At 36.6% G+C, this 26,388-nt stretch overlaps 1 protein-coding gene across 1 annotated transcript in view; it reads right to left on the bottom strand.

Annotated features, from left to right (window-relative positions):
* Positions 1-735: 735 nt before the first annotated feature.
* Positions 736-26,388, bottom strand: part of LOC115255186 (myosin heavy chain, cardiac muscle isoform-like) — a 98,939-nt gene continuing 73,286 nt past the window's right edge. The window contains exons 16-26 of the mRNA XM_029853121.2: positions 14,089-14,238; positions 13,928-14,011; positions 13,711-13,866; positions 13,477-13,638; positions 13,238-13,411; positions 2,187-2,341; positions 1,930-2,122; positions 1,737-1,868; positions 1,320-1,675; positions 1,113-1,200; positions 736-1,041 (exon numbers count right to left, since the gene is read on the bottom strand). Of these exons, the coding sequence (XP_029708981.2) occupies positions 928-1,041; positions 1,113-1,200; positions 1,320-1,675; positions 1,737-1,868; positions 1,930-2,122; positions 2,187-2,341; positions 13,238-13,411; positions 13,477-13,638; positions 13,711-13,866; positions 13,928-14,011; positions 14,089-14,238 (1,764 nt within the window). The 3' untranslated portion in view covers positions 736-927. The remainder of the gene's footprint in view (positions 1,042-1,112; positions 1,201-1,319; positions 1,676-1,736; positions 1,869-1,929; positions 2,123-2,186; positions 2,342-13,237; positions 13,412-13,476; positions 13,639-13,710; positions 13,867-13,927; positions 14,012-14,088; positions 14,239-26,388) is intronic.

Below are 26,388 nucleotides of genomic sequence, written 5' to 3' on the forward strand. Positions count from 1 at the left end.
ACTTTTAAAGCATTTACATGTTGTTGATAAACGTTCAAATTTTCATTCAAAACAATTCACTAGTTTCCGAAATATGACAGTTCAAAAATAAGATGATGATGATGATGATAATAGTGTACCCACCATCAGCGCAAGGATTACCTATGACTGCAGAATCATTCCGGGAGGGAATTATCTACCTGATGGTTTGATGTAGCAGGGTGAGTTAAAATTCCTGAATTCCTTCGGTAGTCAACATAGAGTTGCTAACTCATGACAAAAGACTTTTGTCATATGACAGTTCAAAAATAAGATGTCTAAAAAATAGTGTTCTACGAAAACGGTTCTAGTTTCGCGAAAGTTTAACCAATCGAGCTCAAATTTATACCAATAATGCACATAAAATAGGTTGACAAACAGTCAAAATTTGAGAATTTTTGATGCACTCTATGAAAAGTTACATCATGTTGAACTTTTTTGTGAGAGAAAAAAAGTTGCCTATCCCAAACATTTTGACCACCCTCTGTAGATGCTCTTAGAGGAATCCAAGAATGAAATCATGGTTGATTTCCATCAGGAACTCTAACAAAAACCCCTAAATGAACTCCTGTTGGAATACTAGATGAAACTGTCGCAGAAATTCCAAGAGGATTTCCTGAAGGAATCCCAGAGGGACGATTAAGAGTACATATTTGTTTTTCAGACCTTCGTTAGTAGTGATTCTTGACTTTCGGATCCTAGTGAAACAATTAACAACTTAATAAGAAAAACAGTGTTTATACAGTATAAAATACGGAATAACTAATATATCAAAATATAATACAAATTGTACGGATATTCATCGAAAAAATCGACTTCAGCTAGTTTCTACAAATGCATTTGAAAAAGTACGGTCCCTAAAATGCGTTTTCCGAAATCAAACACCACCATTTTCTGTCTTTCTATGGCCTACGATTCATCCCTTCTTGGTGGCATGATCTCTTTGATCCCTCGGTACCAAAACTCTCTCGTCCGGTGTATTCGATCCTTGGTGTACTGTAACCTCCGAAGTAAGTCGTCACTCTACAAGGAATCAAAGTGGAGCACGCAGTAAAATAACCGAATGTTTAAACCGACACCCTGCCAATACACACCTCTTTGCAATTTGGATCACTACTAGAGCGAATCAACTTGTTTGCCTCTGATGGATAGAACGTCTGATGAAGTGAGGTGCTTAAGTTTCTAAAATTCAGAACAAACGAAACGGAATAAAAAATCTCACACAAAACTGGAACATCATCTTTATTGAGATTGTGAGCCACCATTATAGCAAAATACGGTAAATTTCGAAACGTAATCACCTTCGACCGTCGTCGTACGTCTGTTGGTAGTCTTGCAACCGCCGGTTCAGAATCAACGAATCCCTGTGATAATCCTGCATCTTATCCATCAACTTTACCAAGTCCTCCTGCTGCTGGGTGATGATTCGTTTCTGTTCAGCAACCTTCTGCTCGTAGTCCCGCTCCCGTTGACGAGACTCTTCGGCGCATTTTCGTGCCAGTTTGACAGTGTTGATAGTTTGACGCTTAAATTCTACCAGTTCCTTGTAGTTTTCCAAATGGTTCCGCGCAGTCTGATACTGCTTGGTAAGATCCTCGTTGAAGGTTTTCAGATTTTGATAGGCGTGGCTGAGCTTGCGATAGTTGTCTTCCACTTCCTGGAAATGGAATTATAGATAACTGAAATTTGATAGATGCGAGTAGTTTGCATTGCATTACCGCCAATCGACCCGTCTTCTGTGAGAAATCGTCCTGAAGCTTCTTCAGAAGCTCGCAATACGCACTTTCCTTGCCAGCAAACCCGGAGAGTTTATTACCTAAATCTTCCGCGTCTTGTCTCAGCGAATCCCTCTAAAAATACAACAAAGTCGAGTAATGTCCAGTTTCATTGCGTCAACCTACGCCTCAGTACCTCTTTCAGCAGCGTTTCGGTTTTCCCTCGAAGTTTTTCCAGCTCTTCTCGGTGCCACGCCAGCTGATGTTCGCACTGTTGCAGTTGGTTGCGCTGGTTCTGCGAGTTGCGTTTGATGCTGTTCAGTTCTTCGACCAGTTTCTTCTCACGGGCAGTGGAATCTTCTCGGTACTTGTCCCACGCTTGGGATAGACTTGGAAGAAAAACAAAAGGTGCCTTATAGTAATTTTATAACTTAAAAAAACGACTTAAAATACCTAGTGTTTTTGGCTTCCATGGATTGGGCAATTTCGGATTTGGCCACTAGACGCTCGCTAACCTCGTGTAAGTTCTGCCGCAACCGCTCGATCATTTCTTCCTTGTGGAAAAGACTTTGCTCTAGGTTTGAGTTTTTACCTTTCAATTTTCCAATCTGCAGAAAAAAATATAGCATGTTCATTTTTCTCGAAATATGTTCCATGCAACCCAGTATCATGCTTCATATTTGAAGGCTAAGAGAGTTTACTTTCTAATGCATTTCTGCTACATAATGAATATAGGGAACGAATCCCAAAACGCCCTGGAGGCGAGTTATTCAAGCTGGTATGAGGAAACCAAAGGCCAAAAAGATTGATAGGCCACTTCATTCTGTATAATGCCAAGATGCTCTGGTCAGATTTCCCGCTTAGTTTTATAGCATTTGGGCGGTGCTATGCTCATATCAAGTGTATAAAGGAGTTCAAATACTAAAATAGGCTTTAAAGAACTATATCGGAGCCCGGTTTTATCCAGGCATTTAATTAAACAACGCATAAAAGGAGGGCATGTTGTGCATAAATTAAGTCAGTGCTTCAAACGAGGGAACTTATTTCGCAAGTACAGGGTTCTTTATTGATGGTTTGAGATGGGGTCAAGATCAAGGGGGAAGACAGCTTTTGCTCTCGAGACTGATCATGAGTAGCTTTTGAGTAACTCTGAGCAACTCGCTTTGCTCAGAGTTACACACAGCGTTAGCTGTACATAGCAACCAGCGGATTTGTTTGTTTATGCAGCGAAAAATATCCGTACCGCTAGCAGGATATCAGGATACCTCATCGATGTTTCTTTGTGTTTACTTTTTATTTAAATGTTGTAAAATATAATGAATTCAGAAATTCTGTGGACCAAATCCGGCACAAGGGAAAAAAAGATGTTCTTTATGGTGGTTTATTCTTCTAAGAAATCGTGCAACGGAATTCAACTACAGGTGTGAGAAAAGAGTGTCTGCAATATGCAGTACCCAGCCTGTAACTGGCTAGGAGTTAAAAAGACACTACACCGTCTTCAACCAGAGGTTGCACATTAGAATAACCAGCCAGGTTGCACAGACTGAACGATCACCGACGTGGAACAACGGACAACACACGAAACGCCTAGTGGTCCAGTGGAGAATTTTTCATTTGACTAAAAGTTTCCACTGACTGGAGCAGGGAATTCGAACCCACACTTCGAAGCTTACGAAACGGTTCAATGACAACCGCTAACTTCGAAGCCCACAAATTTTCACAAGAGTTTCTTGCATGTTTCTGTGAGTCCGGGAAATGCCGGGCGCCAGAAAACTGACCTTGAGATACGTAGGAGAACGTGCCTCTGGAACCGACCTACTGGCACGTAGCTCTTGGTCATTATGAATTTGAACCGCGGTTTGAAGAATGTCGTGACATAGCAGAGCTCCCGTTTCTCACTCACAAGTCACATCATATTAGACTTTACGGCTCAGGCCTAAGACTTCGGATCCAACCAAGTTTGACGGGTTGAATGTTTGGGCATACGTCTGACTACTTTGATCAGCGCAAAATGTTTGAGCAAATGGAAGCAACAGGGAGCAACTCACAGTTGCTCGATCAACAAAAGCTTGCTCTGAGCAAAGCTGTCTACCCCCTTGGTCAAGATGATTTCCAGAAGTTAACGGGGAGCCTGAAATGAGGGGGTTCTATAGGGTTTCAGGGACTGTTTAAAGAAACTCCAAAGGGTTTAAAGAGAGTTTTACGTAGGTGATTTTTTGTCTCCAGTTAGCCTAGTGGTTAAAGCATGGGTTAAAGGCTATGGATCGCCAATCCGGAGACGGTGGGTTCGATTCCCGTTCCGGTCAGGAAAATCGGTTCGACTTCCTGGGCATAGTGTATCATTGTGCTTGCCTCACAATATACCAAATCATGCAATGGCTGGCAAATAAAGGCCTCCAATTAATAACTGTGGCCACGTGGAAGTGCTCTCACGGTGTGTTGTGTAGAACAACTTTATAATAAAAAAATAAGTAAGTCTGAAATTTTGCCCAATGATACTTTGGGCCATTCCCTTCAATTTGCTGGGTCGGTGGAAATTATCCATCGGGGGGTCTAGAACAAAATTTTTTTTGAAGGTTTTTTTATGCAAAAACTGTTAAAAGCGCATATTGTAAATTATTGCATCTCCTACAAATAGTCACAACTTTTTTGTCTCTGAAGATAGAATCATAAAAATTTCGGGCGTTTAGAAGTAGTATGCGTAGATGACTGTGTGAAAATTTCTTTGAAATATGTTGAATGGTTTTCAAATAATACCAAAACTATCAAACGCATTTTAAAATACTATTTAAGCTTAGTAGCAAAAGTCCAACAATATAGCTATATATTTTTTATATAATAATACATGAAAAATATTTAATTCTAAGCACCTTGAGTCATTATGATGGCGGTACTGTGAAAACTTGTTTTTCAAATGATGAACAGATACGTTGTCAAATACATAAAAGGAAAACACACACACTGCCATTATGTAGCTTTTCAATAAAGTATTAATTATTTATTTCAAGGACGTGGTTTTGCGTGTATGTTTATGTTCACAAGTACAAGTATGCCTCTATTACGAATCCTATAATAAACACAATTATCATGAATGCTGAGCATGTCGGCCTTCCTCAAAAAAATATTTAAATGTCAATTGGTAAGCCAGGTAAAGCACTCTTGGATTGGGAAACATCTCTGTTTTGAGGAAAAAGTACAGAAACTAAATAATTTTGAAACTAATGTTTACAAGCTCAAAATTAAATAGAATTTCACCTTAGTCGAACAATAAAAACAAGTTAAACTTGTTAAAGACCACATAATAACATTGAAGTTGTGGGTATGAGTCTACATTAAAACCCTGTCTGGATTGAAGAACACAATAACGAGAACTGAATTCAGTTGGGCAATATTCGATCAAGGGCAACTTTACGGTACTAAAAATAGTTTCCGGATTATTCCACGATATATGACATAGCTGTTAGACCTAAACTTAAGTTTGTCTTTGAATTTAATAGCAATATGATGCTTATTGCTTATGCCACCATTCATTGACAAATAACTGATAATAAGTACTGAAAGAATAGTTGAAAGAACGGAGTACTTATTGAAAATGTTTCTACATTAAGCATGAAAATAGGCTGTTCAGCATAAAGCCTAGGAAAAACAATTCGATAACAATGACTTAGGTAGTCTTATCGATTTGAATATGATGTTTAAAACATATTTTCTGTGTAATTTAAAACCTCCAAGCATGAGGAAGAGTGATTGATCATTGTTATGGCGATGTTTACTAGTAGAATATTTTCAACATAAAACTAGGGTGTGCCATCAGTAATCTCATGCTCCCATTTTCATCCTATTCGAAAACAAGCGATTACGGCACCGATTGACTCCGTTCTTTTTATTTTCATGGGTGCTCACTTCTAACAAAAAATACAAAAATAAGAAACAAAACAAACAGCGCTTCAATCCTTTGTTTTTCGTGGGATGAAAATGGGAGCCACATGCTTAATAAGGGAACCAATACCCTATATCTTTCGAAAAAATAGCAAACAGTTTTTTTTTTTGTAATACAAATTATTGGGCCACGCTCCCGTAAAGCTTTTCGCTTGCAATTTGATATTTATATAAGACCTTAATTATTAAAAAATGGAAACAATAAACATGTATACGCAAAACCACGCTCTTGAAATAAATAATTAATACTTCAATGAAAAGCTACATAATGGCAGTGTGTGTGTTTTCCATTCATGTATTTGACTATGTATCTGTTCATCATTTGAAAAACAAGTTTTCACAGTACCGCCATCATAATGACTCAAGGTGCTTAGAATTAAATATTTTTCATGTATTATTATATAAAAAACTAGCTGTACCCGGCAAACTTTGTCTTGCCTACTGCATTTTTTGAAGTTTCAAGTCCCTAGCCAAGCGCCCAAGTCCCCGTTTAAAATGTATGAAAACCCGATTTTCAAAAACTCTCAATTTTCCCATGTTTTAGGCCTCATAAACCTTCCTTGGGTGAAAACTAACAGAACAAAACCTAGACGACCCAAATCGGACCACCCGTTCGCAAGTTATGCGCGGTCCCACGTATGCCACTGCATTTTTATATATATAGATATATAGATATTTTGTTGGACTTTTGCTACTAAGCTTAGTATTTTAGAATGCGTTTGATAGTTTTGGTATTATTTGAAAACCATTCAACATATTTCAAAGAAATTTTCACACAGTCATCTACGCATACTACTTCGAAACACCTGAAATTTTTATGGTTCTATCTTCAAAGACAAAAAAGTTGTGACTATTTGTAGGAGATGCAATAATTTACAATATGCGTTTTTATCAGTTTTTGCATAAAAAACCTTCAAAAAAAATTTTTTGTTCTAGACCCCCCGATGGATGTTTTCCTCCGACCCAGCAAATTGAAGGGAATGGCCCAAAGTATCATTAGGCAAAATTTTAGACTTACTTATTTTTTTGTTTTAAAGTTGCTCTATAAACACACCGTGCTCTAAGAACACTAAGTTGGAGAGAGACAGACCAAGTTCCCGTGAGAGGGGTTCCGGATTTGTATTTAGAGGTTTAGAGCCATCAAGCCAAGGTCATTTCAAAAAGATTCAGAGCTCTAGGACCGGACCTGAAAATCCCCTGGAATTCCTTGAAGCAACTGAAAAGCTCTGATACCTCTGAAATCCCCTGAGATACCCTGAAGCTACCCTAGAACTCCTGAAACGCCTCTACCTACATACATAACCCCTTTAAACCCCCTGAAACGTCATTGAAACACCCCGGAAAAACTCTGAAACAATAAAAAAAAAAAATTCAAACGCTCTCGTGAAGCTCCCTGAAACCCCAAAAAAAGCCCCGGAGCCTACTTACACGTCTCTCAAGGCCCCCTCTTAGGCCCCCTAAAATGCCATTGAAGTCCTAAAACTTTGAAGTTCTGTGCCTCTGAAACTTCCAACGCATCTAAAAATTCATCTGCAACCTTCTGAAACCTTCTGAGACCCCCTGAAATCTTGAAGACAAGTGTTGAGTTAGCTTCAAATTAAAATAAAATACACATTACCTTATAAAAAAAATCTATGAAACTTCCTGAACCACTCCTGAAATCCCCAAAGATAAGGTATAGTTTGAGTATTCTTGTATTTTCTTTTTCTTTCTTGGTCAATCGAAACTTTTATATTTTTGGTTTATTGTTTCATTTTTTTTTTCAAATCATAGAAAAATTGATGTTTGGTTACCTTTCAGATGTCATTGTTTCTTTTGTATTGAACCGCAACAATAAACATATTAAAAAAATTCCCAAACATTTTATTATAGTTAAAAAGTTTAGGGTAATTAAACGGAAAACAAATTTTCCACGAAAAAAATAGTATAAAAATATTAACATAAATCATAGAATTTCAAAATGTTTTCATCTTTTAAAAAAAATGATATCCCAAATGAGCTTCCAGGAAAATATGAAAGTGTAGGGATGTCCAAAAATAAAAATTAAAAAAATTAAAAAAAAAACAAGGACAAAAACAGTAGATGTATGAGAAATTAGATCGCTAATGGCGCTGTAGCCAATAAATTAATTAATTTTATTTCGTACCTCAGATGTATTTATCCATTATTTTTAAATGCACATGTTGTTGTGAATGTTTTGTTTTGGCTATAAAAAATGGTTTGACACTTGTAGGACCGGTACTGACGCTGTAAGGGCGTGGCAAACTAGATGTTGGTCACACGAACGCTCGCGACATTGACATTCTGTGGCTAGTTATTCTACTACAAAAACAGACAAAATCGCGAATTAAAAAGAATCCCTTTCTAAAAGATGTTTAAATCGATTTGAGATGACGAAAAATATGGGTATTAGAGGATTAATAAAATACAATGTTATTTTTCAAGAATTCTTTTAGAAATCCTTCAGATTTCTTTCAAAAGTTTTTCAACGGAATACTGCAAAAAATGATCATAGATTTCTTCAAGTACTCCTTCAGAATTTCAGAAATTCCTCTAGAGGAACCAACAGAAACTTCACCAAGAATTCAACTAGAAAGCCTTCCATTCTTATGGAACTCGTCCATGCATTATTCCAGATTTTTTCCGGAGATTCTTTCAGAAAGCAAAAATCAAGAGTTCAGAATTCTTACCGAAATCTCTCTAGAGATTTCTTTCGAAAATCTTCCAAATATACCTTCAGAATATTTTTCTAGGGATGCTTCTTATTCTTCCATAAATTTACCATCGAATTTCTATAGAAGACCTTCTAAAATGGCTCGGCCCCGTAACGTGGGTAGATCACCTTCATGCCTAAAGTGGCCGATCAGTTGTGAGCAGACATTCCAGGATCGAGATTTGATGTGTTTTTTTAATGTCTTGTTGCTAATCCACATTTTATTTCAGGAGTAATCAGGTAAATTTTTGCATCTTCTATATATATATAAATGAGTTTGAAATTCCTTTGAGGCAACAAAACTCACGAACGGGTGAACAGATCAGGATGACTTATGCAGGGTTAGATTCGTATTCATGGTGGCTGTGTTTATAAGGAATAAAAATTACAAAAATGAGCATGAGCATGAGCATGAGCATAGATGACCGCACAATTCGTAGTTGCTACTCCGTGATTGACCAGAGCAATCGAAATTGCACAAGGAACCAATGAATAGGGCTTGGGACTAGCTTACTATTCTCAATGTACACAGGACGAGAGCTCTCAACTTTAATAAGGTCAATAACGGCGCCGGCCACGTCCTTACGGTCATCGAGGATGGAAGGGAATGTTAGTAAGACAAACGTTGTTAAAAAGACCGCGAATCGCTGCATCTCCACGTTTGTCTCAGGAAGGAATTTTTTGTTAGTAGGGTAAGGTACATTGTCAGTCCGGGAGTCACCTATGGTTGGTGATATGATTTGACAATGGATCAATATACACAAACCGCCGTTAACAACCGACCACTTTTCGACGCAAGAACTAGCCAAAAAGAAAATTCTATCGCGCGTCTCCACTCCACTAGGGAGCAGAAACCTTTAGTCTATTCCACACAGAAATACACTGAACGCGACTCACTTGTCGGCGCCCGGATTTTTTCTCGACCGGCGAACCCGAAGTAACATTTTTCACTCTTTTGTGTAAATGCAAAAAATGAAAGAAAATATTTATTATCAAATAAAAGTGTATTCGAAACTAGCGCCCGAATAAAAATTACAAAAATCAACTAAGAAAGTAAAAACATTAATAAAGTACTGGTTTTTGATGAACTGGGAAGAAAATCAACATGATCGAAATGAAACCAATCTAGAGTGCTGTGCCGCAATGACCTCAACAATTGTCAAACCATCACAGCTTGGCAAGACAAAGTTTGCCGGGACAGCTAGTATTTTATAAATGCTTATTAATCATGATTATGATTGTTTTTCAAACAAATGTATAACAAAACATACACAACACACACTGACATACTTTATACACTACCCGTCATAAGTACGGACTCACAAAAAGTATTGCAACAATATTGCATCACCCTGACTCACCTCGATATCTCTAAAACCAGAACACCTACAAAAATGCCGTCTTCAGAAAAGTTATTGCTCTTGGTCTTCTGAATAATTTTCCTGAAGACAGCATCTTTGTAAGTCCTAAGGTTTTGGAGATATCGAGGTGAGTCAGGGTGATGCAATATTGTTGCAATACTTTTTGTGAGTCCGTACTTATGACGGGTAGTGTATATACATATCTCATCAAGGAAGTCAAGGAAATTTCCTTTACGAAAAGATCCTGGACCGACCGGGAATCGAACCCGTCACCCTCAGCATGGTCATGCTGAATACCCGTGCGTTTACCGCCTCGGCTATATGGGCCCTGTCAGCCCTGTCTGCATAAACTAAAAAGATTTATTCAGAAAATATTCCAAGTTTACTTTTGGAAATTTCTCTATGGATGTATTCTAAAACTTCTTCGGGAATTCTTAAGAAACATCTCCAGAGCTTATTTAGCAGTTAATGGATTTCTTCATGAATGTCATCAGAAATTCTTTCAGAAATTCTACCAAGGGTTCCTTCATGAATCCCATGGAAAATTTTGTCAATGGGTTACTGAAGAAATTTCTGGAAGGTTTCTTTTTGAAATTTCCCATGTGGTTCCTTCAAGAATATTTTCTGAAAATTCTTCAGAGAATCCCGCAGGAACTCTTTCAGATATTCCTCCACCTCCACAGATTTTTGCAGAGTACTTTATAAAATCACATAAAAATAATGGAGAATGGAGAAGAATTCTTAAAGGTTTTTTTAAGAAATTTTAAGAAAATATCTTGAATAGATTCTTGAACAAAATTCTCATAAGGAGAAGCTCCTGGAAGAATTCCTGGGGAATACCTGGAGGAACTCCTTGAGATAGCTCTGGAAAAAAATCCTAGGAGATTTTTATAAAAAATTTTTTTGAGAAAATGAAGAAAAAATAACACTCTTGAGAAATTTCTTAATTCAACCTCGGAGCAATTAGGAATTTTTGAAACAAATTCTGCAGGAATCCAAGCAAAAATTGCAGGTGGAGGTACAGGAATGAAGTGAATATCTCAATAAATTTCTCAAGGGATTCCGGGAGGATATTTTGAAGCAAACCTTGGAAGAACTCATGGAGATACTTCTGGAGGAATTCTTGCACAATGTTTGGAGAAATTTCAAAAAGAATCTCTTCAGGAGTTTTCGGAGGAAAACTAAGCAGCAGAAATTTAAAACAAAACTGGAAGAATTGAATTTTCAGAAGGAATCTTTCAAAGAATGCATGGAAAACTAAAAAATCTGCAGTAATTTCAAGAAAAAAAATCTTGAGGTATTTCTGGATATATAAAAACGCCACGAAATAAATTCTGAAGTGAACTCCTGAACGATTCTCTTAAGGGTTTTCTGAAGGGTCCCCGGAAAAAATCTGAAAGAATCCCAGAAGAAATATCTCCACATATCCCCCCTGGAGGGATATCTGAGAATCTTCTGAAAAACACTCTGAAGGAATTGAAAGAAAAAAATCTTAAGAATTTTCTAGAAAAAAATTTGAACAAATTCCTGAGACAATTCCCGGAGAAGTTTCTGAAACGAACACTGGAGCAATATACAGATAAATTTCTGAAGTCTCCAACAGAAAGCATTCCTACAAAAAAGAAATCTGAATTTTTCAAGAAACCGATAAAGGACAGAATAGAGGAATTTCAAAATGAATATTCGAAGTAACCTCCGGAGAATTTCCAGCAAAAACCTATTGAGGAATCATTGAAAAAATAACTGGAGGAATCTTCGATGAAATTTGTGAAGGAGTCGCTAGCGGAACTTCTATTCTTCTGTTAAGAAGATTTTGAAGAAAATGTTTTCTTTTTAATTTTTTAATTAATCTTCAAGCAACCCCCTAGCTAGGTCCTAGGATGATAAACTTGCTGGTCATTGGATCGACATTTTCCTTAATCTAGAATGAAAATAACAAAACCATATTTTATTTTGAGGAGCGACAAAATTGTCACTTAACTTTTGAAAATATTTATTTTGTATTTATCGGCGAAAAAAAATCCTTGTACTCCATATACTTTATATTAAGCACTTCTACCAGGAAGCTATTCCAGAAAAAAAACAGAATGGCATACAATTTCTCTAAAAAGTTGCCTAAACTTTCAGAATTTCGCTTAAACTTCGGGGATTTGGCAAGATACTCTTCATTCCCCTGCTAGCAATACTTTTGGAAATTCCTCTCAAAATATATATTCTAAATCGGCTACAAATACTTGCACACATTGCTCAGAAAATCATGTCTTCAGATTTTTCTTCATTGACTTCCTAAGAAATTACGCAAGAGAAACTTTAAAAAATGACCAAGTATTTCCAGAACAGTATCTCCCGGATTTTTTCGGAATTTCTTCCGAGAACCCTGAAATCCCTATAAATCATTCTGAAATTTCTCAAAATCCACGAGAAGTTCCAAGATATTTTTAAATAAATTTTTCGATATACTTTTCAGAAAATCTCTAAATTTATAAATATTTAAACATTTCTTTCAATTTACAAATTTCAAGAAAGAATTAGATAATGTCAATGTGATAGTTTTTGTGAAATTTTGAGAAATAAGATTAATAAATAAAAATATTCAAACATGAACTTCGAGTAACTTTTAAAATAAATAAACCCAAATCAATCATAATTCTAGGAGCATTCGGAGATTTATTTTTGACGCATTTCAGCAAGCTGTGGAACAAAATAGATAAATTTTTAAGATTTAGTGAAGAATTCTGCTTCATGAACGCCATTGCATCTTTCTTAATACTAACACGAACTCCAATATTCTACAAAAAAAAAAAATCATATATGGAATAAGCACCAAAATCTAATGGAATTTCGGTGTTTATTGAATATATTAGAATTCTGAAAAGTGTTGTAACACAAGTTTCATTTTCATCTTTAGAATTATGAAATTTCTTTCGGGTTGAAACCAGTGGTCAGCTCAGAAAAATTAAAAAACATGTTTTCATCATCGAATTCCAATGTTTGGCCGTTCGACTGGTATAGAGTGTCACCTGTGGCCCGCGGCTGCAAAAGGTTGAGCACGCCTGCTATATTATTCCAGCGTCGCTATTGCTTATTAATTGACTCAACTAGTAACTGATCTGTATTAATTTGCTCAACATTAAGACCAAGAACTACAAAACCAAAATTAAATTAATACGGTCTTGAAAACCCTGTTTTTAATTCCCTACAATTTTCATGATTTTTCCCAGTGAAATAAAATCTCCTGATAACTCCAGTTTGTTTAGATTTTTGCTCTTCAATATTTTCAAAAAATCAAACTGATGGATTTTGTGTTGATTCTTGAAATTTGTTGAAAATATACTCTTGAATGACTTGCTGTCCGCAGTATCTTTTCAAAATTCGATTTTGGTCCGCAAAGACAGAGGATCACATCAATAATGACTTTGCCTTCAACAATATCTTCACACGCTGCAATGATACGGAAAGCTTGAACAAACCATTCCACCAACAATACGCACCTGTGTAAACAGCTCCGTCGTTTGTTCCGTAAGTCGTATCCTCTCTTCGACGTACTGATTCTCCAGCTTCTTGAAATCCGCTGTCCGTTGTTTCAACGCATCGGCGGCCTTCGTTGCCTCTAACGTCTTTTGTACAACCTGCTTCTGCAGTGAATGTGATACCGGTGTCTTCGACTAAAAATGAAACTGTGATATTGAAACTCGATGCTCTCGTGACTAGATTGATCGAAGATCCTTACCCTTTCTTTTAAATTGGTGTTGAATCCACATTTGCACATGCGTTTGTGTAGATTGAGATCACCCTGTAACTTCTCCCGCTCGGAGTTTATACTTATAATTTTGCTATCCTTCTCACTGCACAACGCTTTTTGGGTTTCCAACTCTTGGTTCAAATTTGTGAACTGTTCCATTGACACAAAATAAACTCACTAAATCCTATAACTGACTCGAACAATTACACCTTTTTAACTTACCTGGAATTTTGATGTACTAAGTTCCTGCTGCAATTGTTCCACCTCGTCTTGATAGGACTGAATCGCTTTCTGGAGAATTTCATTCTGATTGCTCAACTCCAGTATCGTGTTCTGCAAGGTGTTTGATTCCCGCATCAATTGCTCATGTTGTATGCTCTGAAAGGTCAATATCTACGCTTTAGCTGCATTTCTAAAACAACCTTCCTAAACCTCTCACCGTCTCCTTGCTGTCCACTAACTGCGCACTCAACGCCTCGATATCGCTACGCATCCGTTGCAACTCCTGTTGGTGTTCCATTTCCTGAATGGTCAAATAAAAGCTCTACATTGTCACCTGACCCACTTCAACAAGCGGAGCCCTTCCAAATCCAAACTTACCAATTCGGCACACTTGTCCCGGAAGTAGGTCAAGTAGCTGCAGTCGCGCTGCCGGGAATCGATCTCGTTCTTCAGCTCGGCCATCTGCGACTGCAGGCCGCTCATTTCATTTTTGATCTGCGTCAGGTGCCGCTGTTTCTGCTCTTCCAGCTGCAAGCAGAGTTGTAAGCAGAGAAGGAAAAATAACACTTGAAAATGTTTCCTATGCTTTCGTGACTTCTGGAAAGCAATCCTGACAGGGAAAAACTTCAGCTATGAGTTGTTCTTTTCATAAAAACCACACGTGTGGTGCAACCTCGCCTCGCAGGTGAGAAGGGTCGAAAGTTTTCCGAGTGGAGGAAGTTTTATCACGGAAGTGCTGCATACTTCCGGTGTTGCATGATTGGAAGTTATATAATTTAATTAACTGTAGGTTGGTGGAAAGGAAGCAAGTGAGAATTCGTCGAAATGGAATAAGTTTAAAAAATATTAACACTCGTGAGGAGCTTGCGACATCAAGTTAGTAAATTGCATTCTTAAACATTCGATGCATTTTCCAGTACTGCTATGCAGTGCTGTTAAATGTCACGGATTTTACATGACTATGACAATTGATTTTCACCAATATCATGCTACACTTCTAAGAAATATATATTCCGAACAACTTTTCTGGTAAACATTTTTGAAATATTATAGATCGGTTAAACACAATTATTATATATCCTAAAAAGAATAAGTCTAGCAGCAATTTGCATTTCTGACCTACTGTCCATATGATGCTTTCAAAAAGTTCCTCCAGGGATTCGTTGAAAAAATCCTCCAACAATTTTGCTTGGGATTTCTTCAGGAATTTCTTGAGAAATTTCTCAAACACGCAGAAAAAAAACATGGTAAATTCAAAAATATTTGAGGTAAATTCAAAAAAATTGCCAATTTGTTCAGGCCACACAAATAAAAGTGTTTGGAGCAAATCGAGCGTCACATTTGAAACGAACGCAATCCATGTTTGAGACAAACATGCATCTTCTGACAGGTTATGTTAGAACAGGGTGTCTACTCATAATTCAAAATAATTCCCTGAGTTTTCCAGGTTTTTCCAGATGAACTTTTGAAAGTTTACAAAAAAAAAAAAAAATAACCCTAATTTCTAAAAATTATAAAGGGTGACATAGGGTATCATCGGCAGGTTTTGTTCTCTTCGTCATGAGGGATTTATGCCGGCCAAAATGCCTGAAACTTGATCATATTCAGCTTGGTTGGGAAGGATTTGATGCCAACTCTGAGTTCAGCAGGTTTCAAAAAACCTGCAAAGGTTTTCCGATACACTTCCAGAGATTCTCGTTGGATTCCTCCTGAATATCCATCCAAAACTATTCAAAGTTTCTTCAAGAATTTCATTGGTTAAGCCTCGTAGCCATGTGGTTAGAATCCGGATGGATGAGAATTCGATTCACGCTCCGAGCGATGAAATTTTTCACGAGAATAGCTTTTTATCCGTGTTAAGTTTCGTTCAATCGGTACAGCCGCCGGTTGAAGCCAGTGTCCGTGTCTTTTTGGTGGTTTCCCGGGATAGCTATCCAATAGTTTATGTCGGGATTTTTACCGATAGTTTTCCGATATTTCCAATGTTTTCCTCGCGGAACTTCGTCCGTAGCTGCTTTCAGGATTCCATGAGGCTTTCAGAATTCCTCCTTGGATGTCCTTAATATTTCTACTCGGGATTACTATTACTTAGGGCCGATTTCTTCACCTCGGCTTAACGCGTAAGCCAAGCTTACCCATACAGTTAAACCTGGCTTAACGCCTAAGCCAGGGTGAAGAAATCGGCCCTTAGAACTTTTTTTCGAGATGACTCAATTTTTTCTCAGGTTTTTCCTGAAGCTCCTGTCGAGATTTCTTCAACAACACTTTGTGGTGTTTCTCGCAAAATTTTATTTGAATTCCCTCGAATATTTCTCCAAGAATTTCCTAAAAGGTAGGGGTGGTGAGGGTAAAGTGGACAACCTAAGCATTTTGGTCGTTTCCCGCGGAAATGCGGCAAAAACCATTCGCTTTTCCGAGTAACATGGAAGGTAATGATATACTCTAAAAATCTTGTAAGGGGTTGCCTTTAAAAAATATTGTTTTCTTTGATTATTTTCTTCACCAAATCGTGCATTTAAATAGCGTGAAAAAAATTGGTGGGGGTAAAATGGACAATCGATGGGGTAAATTGAACAAGTCTTTAAAAATTATATAACAGCATATTGTTTCTATGTTTTTAAATACAAACTATCAAATTTCATACGATACCTTTATTTTGTTGTTTTCAAACTTGTAAAACAAACTTTGAAACACACTTAAATAATTATTGTAAACATAGTGTAAAAAACAAGCACTGTTTTGGATGAAAATTATATTTTGTTGATATAAAATATTTTTTTATAACTTTTTACTTCAACTATCGCACGATAGGTATAGCGGCTGATGATTCTGAAGTTTGCAAAAAAAAAATATGAAATTTTGGTGAAATTTGAACCGATTGTCCATTTTACCCCCACGGTCTGATTTTGTTAAAATTATTTCCAAAACTTTTTTTTACAAAACTTTATTTTTTTTTCGGTCAAATATATTCTTCTACGTGGACTTTATTGGGTTAGGGTGTAAAACTTGTTATAATTTGAAACTAACTTACGAGAAAACCTTAGCAATTATAAGCAGATTTTACATCATTTCCGATTTTTCTCGGGTTTTTTTTTAAGTTTTTGTCATCTTGAAGTGGTTTATTTAATTTTAATGTTCAAGATCAGCAAAAGTATAATGATTCATGCTTAGGCATAAGCTTCAATCGTTGAAACATTTTGAAAAACAATAAAAGCCATGAAACTGTACCCTGTCCATTTTACCCCACCTGTCCACTTTACCCCCACCACCCCTATTTCGCAAGTTATCGCAGGAGACATTCCGAAAAAAAACCCGTAGAAGAATCTCTGCAATAACTTTGGGAGAAATCTCTAAAGGAGTATCCAGCATCTTGGGACAATTTCTGGTAAAGATTCCGAGAAGAATTTTGGGAATAATGCAGAGAATATCTGTAAAAAAAAATCTCAGGTGGATCACTGCAAGAAATCCGGTACAACTGCAAGGAACAGCCTAGCTCTGAAAGAATGCAAGAAAAGAATTCAATGAGAAATATCAGCAATAATTCCAGTGAAAATCCCAGAAGGCACTCGGGAAAATAATCTTAGGAGAAACTCCAGGGTAAATTAAGAAAAACCTCTGAGAGACATCTCATGACCAACATCGGAAGAAATCTTCTGAAAGAAGTTCCAGGAGATACTCCGAGAGAAATCTCAGGTAATAGGGTCTGGGACCATTTGGGCAGGAGCACCTATTTTGGGCACTTGCTGCTACAACTCAGTCAATTTCAAACCGATTGACATGAATTTTTGTACATGGCTAGATACTGTGCCTAGCTGATCGTGTTTCAAAAATCAAGTCCATCGGTTAAAAATTGACTGAGTTATAGCAGCAAGTGCCCAAAATAGGTGCTCCTGCCCAAATGGTCCAAGACCCTAATTCAAAATAAACCTCGCTAAAACTTTTAAGAAATTCCTGTAGGAGACCAGAAAAAACATCTTGAAGAAAGCCCAAAGCAATTGTTTGAATATATTACAGGAAAAAAATGAAAAAAATCTTTTGAGGAACTCTTGCAATAAATTCATGAAAACCCTGCCTTGGAGGAACTTTAGTAGAAACCCCAGGATTAACTCCTTTAGCAACTCCGAAAGAAATTCTGGGGAAGTCCCAAGAGGAACACCGGAAGGAATCGTGTTATATATCCATGAGGAATGCCGAAAGAAATTCTACGATTTATCCCGATAAAAATTCTTATAGACTATTCGGGATAAATTCTGGTAGAAATCCCAGGAAGATTTCTTTGAACAAAACACTGGAGGAACTCCGGGAAGAAATAGTATCCCCGTGAAAAACTCCAGGAGAAATCGGTTGGAATTCAGGAATCCTGGAAGGAATGCGGAAATACTACCTTTCCGAAAAAAAGGGAAAAATGAATACCAAGAAAAAATAGCGTCAAACATGCGGAAGGAATTTTATAAGAAATCCTGGTAGACATTCCAGGAGGTATTTCTAAAGAACTTTCAGGAAGAAGCCCTGATAGAATTTCTGTAAAAAATCCTTATAACGAAATTTCTGTATAAATTTTTACTACCAGGTTTTTATTCATACGACCCATATTTGTTTTCCCATTAAATTTATAAAGTCATTTCCTTCGCTGGTAAAATCCACCTCCCGCGTGGCTTTTCCAATGTCAACATCATGTAAATAACATACGCTCTCGAAAACAGCGGGATTTCGTGAAAGTTTCTGTTGAAACTTGACTTTTTTGCAGCAGGAACTTGTGAGTTTTGTTTATGTTCTCGACCGCGGAACGGGGGGCTCCTCAATGGTTATTATAGAAATCAATATGTGAGTAAGATAGTTTTAAAAATTTAAATTTTAGTTTTAAATATTTTATCAGTTTATCGATTAAACATGAATATTTTTGTTTCAAACGAACGTAATTTGTCTCCGTGTTCTTTACAGATTTTTTCAGGAGTTTCTTGCATGAATTCCTCCATGAATGCCTTCAGATTTATTTTCAGAAATTCTTGCTGGATTTTCTCCAGGAAATAACTCCATCAAGAAGTACTCCAGAGATTTCCTCAGGCATTTGTCCTAGAATTCTCAAGAGATTCTTCTAGAACTAAAAGTTCTTTCAGAGATTTCTTAAAAAGTTTCTCCAGATTTCAGTGATTTTGAGTGATTTTATTTTTCTCTCTAGGAAGTCTTCTAAGCACTGCTTCATAAACTCTTTTGAGAATTTATTCAGACCTTTTTTCAGGAATTCGTTCAAACATTTTATTGGTGAATCTTCAGGAGCTTTTCCAGAGATTTTTTCCTTGGCACTTCTCAGGGATGTTTTCAAGAAATTATTCTAGGTATACCTGGAGAATGTTCTTCAGTTCTTCAAGGTATTTTTTGGAGATTGCCTCAAAAACTCTTTTTTTTCAGAAATTTCTTCTATATTTTCTTAAAGAATTCCCCCAGGACTTTGGTTATCAAAAATTTCAGCAGGACTTCCACTCATATCTCAGAAGTTGTACAAAGTGGAGCGGACCTGGTGTGATGGTTAGAACACTTGACTATCACACCGAGGACCTGGGATCGAATCCCACTCCCGACAAACTCACTAAATGTGAGTTCTTCCTTCGGAAGGGAAGTAAAGCGTGGGTCCCGAGATGAACTAGCCTAGGGCTAAAAATCTCGTTAATACAGATAAAAAAAAAAGTTGTACAAACCAACAAACATTTCTTCTGAGGCATATCCGAGAGTTCTTTCAAGGATTGCTTGAGAAATTTCGCCAGAGATTCCTTCAGAAACTCCTAGAAGGTGTCCGTTAGAAATCTCTTCAAGAAATTTTCCTCGGAAACTACTTCACAAAATTCTTCAGGAACTCTTTCAGGAGTTTTTACTTGGCATTATTTCTAGAACTCCTCCAAGAAGTTTCTCATTAAATTTTTTGAGGGATATCTCAGGGAAATCCTCCAGGTATTCCCCCAAGGATTATTTAAGAAATTCCTCCAGAGATAACTTCAAAAATTGCTTCAGAGATTTTAGCTCAGGAATCCTTCCAGATTTTTTTAAAGAAGGGGAATCTTCAAATTTCAAGGGAGCCTCGTAGTCGCATGATGAGGGGGTGAGGGTTCGATTCCTGCTCCAGGCGATGAAACTTTTCATGAGAATAGTTTCTTCTCCGTTTTCACTGGTGCAGGCTCTGTATAGTGTTAAGTTTCGTTCAGTCTGTACAGCCTCTGGCAGAAGACGGTGTCCGAGTCTTTTTTGAACTGCTGAAAAAATCTATGGAAGAAACTTTGAAGGAATCTCAAAGAATTCGTGTACGGGAGGAATTCCTGCAGGACTTTAAAACGGAGAATTTCATGAAAAAAAAATCCATGGAAAAGCTTTCGAAGAAATCCCTTGCTGAAATTATAGAATAAATCCCTAAAATACTGGAAGAATCTCTGGTGATACTACTCTGGTTGATCTTTGAAAAAAAAAATCAAAAGGAATCCATGGAAGAAGTTATTCTAATTCTAAATAATCCTTGATGGAATCTAAGAAAGAAAGTCTAATTCCTGTAAAAATCCCTAAAGGTGTTTTCGAAGGAATCCCAGGCAAACTCCTGAAGGATCTCAGTACGAATTCCTGAATAAATGCTTGAATTCAATTATTAAAATTTATTGAAAAACTATAGAAAAGTTCCTGGAGAAATCCTTCAATAGAGTTTTTGAAAGATTTCCTTGGAAATTCCTGGAGGAAATCGAAAAATCTCTTGAATTTCCAATGGGATTACTGTAGAAATTCCTAGGAAATATTTCAATAAATTTAAGAATTCGTGGAAAAAATCCTATACATATAATGGAGGATATGATGGAAAGAAATTTGCATTAACTTCTGCAGGAATCTCTGGAGAAATTCTTGCTAAAATCATTAAAAGTAATAATGCAAAAAGCTCTGGTTGATTCTTGCAGAATTTACTGAACGAATCTCTGAACTAATTCCTGGAGACAATCCTACGGATATTTCCAATGGGATCCTTGAAGAAATTCCCTTGGAAATTTCTGGAGCAGTTTGGATAAAATACCTGTACAAATTCCTGAAGACTGCAATATGATCTGAAAAAAAAAATGCTGGCTAAAAGAATGTCTGAACCGGGTCTCAAAGGTTTGCCGAACTTATTCTGGGCGTTCTTCCAAGACTTCTTCCCACACGGATCCTGTGATTTCTTTCAAAGAAACATCGGAAGGAATCCTGATGGAATCTCGCGAGAAACTTCGAGAGTAGCAATCTTTGATAGAACTTCTGAATGCGGAGATGAATCAGCATAAGGTTGAATCTCAATAACAAAGAAGTGTAAAACCTGTGTGGAGAATATTCTGAAGAAATCCCTGGATTAACTTCGGATACCTTCAGAAGGATTTTCCAACGGACACTCTAGTAGAAGTAGTTCCAGGAGAAGTTTCAGAAGGAATGCATGGAAAACTTCCTCGACGAATTCTTTGTGAAAAAAATTGAAGAGCATATCTCAAGCAAAGCTTTGAGCAATATCCCCAGGACTTCCTTCCGATATATTTTTTTAGATCCCGTGAAAGATTTCATGAATTAATTACTGAAGTAATTTCCGTAGATGTCCATAATGCAATTTTGGAAAGAATCCAAAAAGATGTTCTAAAAGAATCTCTGAGGAAGTTTCTAAAAGAATCGCTGGAAGAATTTCTGAAGGAATGTTTGACGAAATAATTTTATGAATCCCTGGAAAAATATCATAGGATTTTTTTCAAGGATCATCTTGAGAAATCCTTGAAATAATTTTGGAAGGAAATTTTGGAAGATGTTAAAAGAAACTACTGAACTAATTCTGAACTTTTTATTTTATAAAAGAAATCTGGGAAAAAAAATCTAAAAAGAATCTAATGAGAGATTTTTGAAATATCCATGGAGTAATTTTTGAAGGAAACTCATGGCACTCTGGATAAATTTCTATAATATTACATGGATGATTTTTAAAAATATAAAAAAACATATAGGTAGGTATTTTTTATAAACTTATTTATTTTTTTATACATTTAGAAGGGCCAAAACAAAATACTGAAACGTATGAGGGCTCAAAAATATTCCAAAAATCAGGAGAATGATTTTTCCTACAATTACGAAAGCACAATTTGTCGAGATTTCTTCCAAACTCCCAGGGTTTCTCATAAAATTTCTCGCAGAGTGCCTACTGTACTATCTGAATCTGAGATCCACCTTTCTCAAACTATGGGTTGCGACCCACCAGCCCTATAAGAAATACACCCGTCAGTGAAGAAGTTTGATAAGGGCTGATCTAGAGTTTCTCCCATAATTTCTACAAGAGTTCCCTTCGAGATATTTATGAAAGTTTTTCGTGGAATTTCTCTTGAAGTTTCATCTGAAATTTCTTTCGGAGTTTCTCCCGGAACTTATCAGAGGTTTTCCGGACTTATTCTGGGCTTTCTTCCAAGGTTTCCTCCGGGGTTCATTCAGTTTATTCTCATGCATCCTGTGATTTCATTCAAAGAAAAACTTCGAGAGTAGCTATAGGAGAAACAACAAGAAGCACTTCGGAAGGAATGTGTAGAAAAACTGAAACATCTCAGAAAAACTTCTGGGTGTAACCTCGGGTGGAAATATTATGAGAATTCCTGCCGAAACCTGTGATAGAAATTCCTCGAAAAGCAACAGAAGCAATCCCGCGAGGAACTCTAAGAGAAATCCAGGAAAATTCTTTGGAAGAAATTCCTGAATGAAGTTTTGCAAAAGATTTTCTATTGAAGAAAAATTGTGTACGTTTCTGTCAGTGACTACATAAACCAAGAAAATTCCCATAACTATTTAAACTTCTACAGAGGTCTCGTAACAATTCCGAGCGAAACTGTTAAAAAACTTAAGAGAAATGCTTGAACGAATCTTGGCATCCTGGAAGATTTCTGTTTGGATCTCCGAAAGGATTCCAAAACCTCTGGATGAAATGTAGGTACTTTTGCAAAACCCAGTGAAAAACTACTGCAGAAACCCTAGGAGAAATTCTAGTAGAAATCGCAAGAAAAACTCTTAGAAATCCCGGAAAGAAATTGGAAAATCCAAGAAGAAGCTCCGAGTGCAAATCCAGGAAAAAATCTAAAGAAATATTGGGAGGCACTACTGAAGGAATACGAAAAGAAAATCCGGCAAACTGCCAGGAAACATCTCTAAATAAATTCAAGGAAGAACTCCTGGGAGAATGGCGGAACAAATTCTGTAAGAAACTGCGTAAGAATTTGAAGAAGCAATTGGGGTAAATATCCAAAAAGAAATCCCGGAAGGAATTCAAGGAACAACACTTGATGAAATTTCAGAAGAAAGCCTTAGAGGAATTTTGGATCGAGTTCTGGATATATTTCCTATCAGATCTCTCAACAAATCTTTGAAGAAAACCTTAATCTATGAAAAAGTTCTTGAAACCACAGGGTTTTCAAGAGCTTACTAGTATCTATTGGAATAGCCAGATATGTACCACCGGTTTTTATTCGGAATTGTTAATATTCCATCGAACTCAATATAATTCAATTGCGAGCATTTTAGCTTCGATCGAGAAAATGATTACGATAAAATCCATTAAGCATGTTTCAACCTTGAAACATATCCATTACGAGCAATTATTAGCTAACAACAAACAAGCTTTAACACAGGAGCGTAACAAACGGAAGATACGTCTTTAAAATTGCACAAATGATTACCAATCATCCACCAAATCAGGTCTCACAATAATCACATTTAGCGTAAAACTTTTCCAATAAATTACCCCCACGCGTTTCACTATAATGTGGAAAACAGAGTGATCGTAGCAACGTCAGCACATAATTTAGACATAAATACGTGGTATTGAACTGATAGTATCGCCAAAGCAGTACATAAAACAATCGACTAGACAATATCAACAGTCCGCCAGGTCGCTTCTGCGAGTAGACAACACAAACTATAAATATAAACGACCCACAGTAACTAATTCAATGAACCTTTCTTGCTCGTCCTGTTTTATTGCATTTCTGTTTCCATTCCATCAATTTGCCAGCATTTTTCCTCATTATCCATTATCCGTCGATGAAAATCACCCGTTGAACACTAAACCTAATTGGATGGCTCACTTTGCATATGCAGAATTGGAAAAAATCAATACTAATCCACAAACTTTGCTGAAACCCGCAGATTTAATGAACTTAGTGTATAATTCTTAATTTTTGAACTGTAACACACCGTTCCATCATTTAAATATCCAGTTGTTCACACTTTCTTCTGCGATTTTCGGTCAAACTACCGTGAAAAAGTCAAACTACTGATTTCTCGAGATTTAGAACAATTTCCCGACCGACAACCTATTTTCCAGTACCGCTCAAACCGAACTGAAATCCTTCTTTTTCATCAACCAACTAGGAACCGAAATCCATCTAGCGACGACGTTTGCAATGGTCGGAATTTTCACACATTGTTTTCCGCCCCATTACTGACACTGCATAGCACCAGCAGTGTTTGATTCATCGTCGTCATTCATGTATCGCAATTCCATCAAACGGAAAGAAGAAAGTTCGTTCGTTTCAGAACGACGACGAGTGTTCGTCAACATAAACCCTTCGCCGCGTCGTCATCAAAATACTAGAGCCCCTCTCTGTAGGTTGTACTCGTCGTCGCATTCGTGCATGCCTTCACGAAACAAAGGGCGGGAAATTGCACGTGATTTTCCATGCTAGCGTCTGGTAACCATACCACTACTAGTGAAGGTGTACTATAATACAGTTCCAATTACTAGCAACCTTGTGCACTAGGCTATGGATGGTCAAAAATGCGAAAACTTGAAGGGGGAGGCACATCTATATTGGGATAAATTCTATTTAATATGAAAATCATGTAAAAAGTGCAACTTTTGGTCAAAACTAGTTTTCCTATTTTGCAGAGGTTTTCCAGGATATCCGCCCATTTTAAGACAGGTACAACCATATTTCCATCCTAATATAATATAATATTTTGTCTAAGAATATCTTCACAACTAGCGTTTTAAATTTGTACAATTTTGCCTGTGTCTTGCCAGTCATGATTTTATAAGCCATAACAATGAAGTTGGATATTCTATGCTTCGGTCAGATAGAAAACTGAAAAATATGTTATCTTCTACCTTCCAAGGCCAAGTTCCAGTAACAGAACGTCTAGCCATAAAGAAGAAATATAAGAAGAAGAAGAAGAAGAAGAAGAAGAAGAAGAAGAAGAAGAATACCTATTTGTGTTACCAATGTAGCCAAAAAGTTCAGCTTCCCCATTAACCCGTTAACGTCTCACAATTTTATAGTTCTAAAAAAATTGTAATTGACAGTCAAGTTTCAATATAATAAATATGATTTCACGAAAAATGGAAGTCTATGGTGTAGTTCTAAAAAAATATTCAATGTGGGTCCTCAACATCTTATATTTTTCTACCTCTATTTTAGCACAAAGTTTATACTTATTTGTCAACTTATATGGTCATTCAAGCTTTTTGATTGTTTTTTTTTTTCATTCAACCCCATTGTACCCTAAATTTTCAAATTTCATAGGATGCAGTGATATTACTGGTTAGCTCTTCATCAATATTAACTCATATCATGCCTGGAAGTTTCAAGTTAAAGTTGTTTTAATTTAAAAACAATAAAAAATAAATAAAAAAAGAAAATCGCGTTAAGTAGTGTTCCTTTGAATTCCACTAAGAATTTGCATCCTTTGACAGATACGTATTTCGACCTCAACTGTAAGGTCGTCTTCAGTGTCTGTACTTGACTGACTTGACTCGAGTCAAGTACAAGACACTGAAGACGACCTTACAGTTGAGGTCGAAATACGTATCTGTCAAAGGATGCAAATTCTTAGTGGAATTCAAAGGAACAGTACTTAACGCGATTTTCTTTTTATTTACATATATTCCCCTAACAAGCCCAGGTTAATCATCATCAATAAAAAATAAGTTTATAGGGGAGTTTGGGTAAACTAAGCTCTATAACTATATGCTGCCGTCACCTCCCGTCTATGGGGCTAAGCGCAAACAACATTTAGGATATTTTTGGAGTATATAAGCAATGGCTCATCGTTTGGAAATGTTTGGAATCGGTGGCATAAGGATGGGAACTACTCATATTTGTATGCGGGAAAACTTAAATATAATCAATAATTTGAGATCAAACTCGCCAAAAATGGTTTCTTTTGGAATAAACCATGAGTGTTCGATCATTTATTTTGTTATTGTCACGTAAAAAATCATAAATAAAAATAAAAAAATGAATTTCTACCTTGAAAATATACCATTGCATAATTGACCCCATAACACCCTAAAATTCCAACAATTTAATAACTTTTTGTATGTAACGTTACTCAATGGGAGTGGGGCGATGGTATCCCAGCGAAAAAATCATTAAATCATAACAAGTGCCGTAAAATAACAGAAATTCACAAATTTGAGGGGGTAAAACGGGCTCTATAACTCGCTTCAGAGAAGTTGCCCGTACATGAATCATCCACCAACCAATTCTTGAAAAAATTTGCTTTCGAATAAGCCATTGATGGTCACATAGTGTCTTGTATTAAGAAAGTTATTAATTTTTTCCACCTTTGGGCTTGATTTTGCCCAATGTGCGATGGTTTAAATTAGTGAAAGATCGGGCTATTCTACATGAAATTAAAAATATTTTAGTAAAAGACGGA

This window comes from Aedes albopictus, chromosome 2 (genome assembly GCF_035046485.1).
Source record: "Aedes albopictus strain Foshan chromosome 2, AalbF5, whole genome shotgun sequence".
In the NCBI taxonomy this organism is placed as follows: Eukaryota; Metazoa; Arthropoda; class Insecta; order Diptera; family Culicidae; genus Aedes; species Aedes albopictus.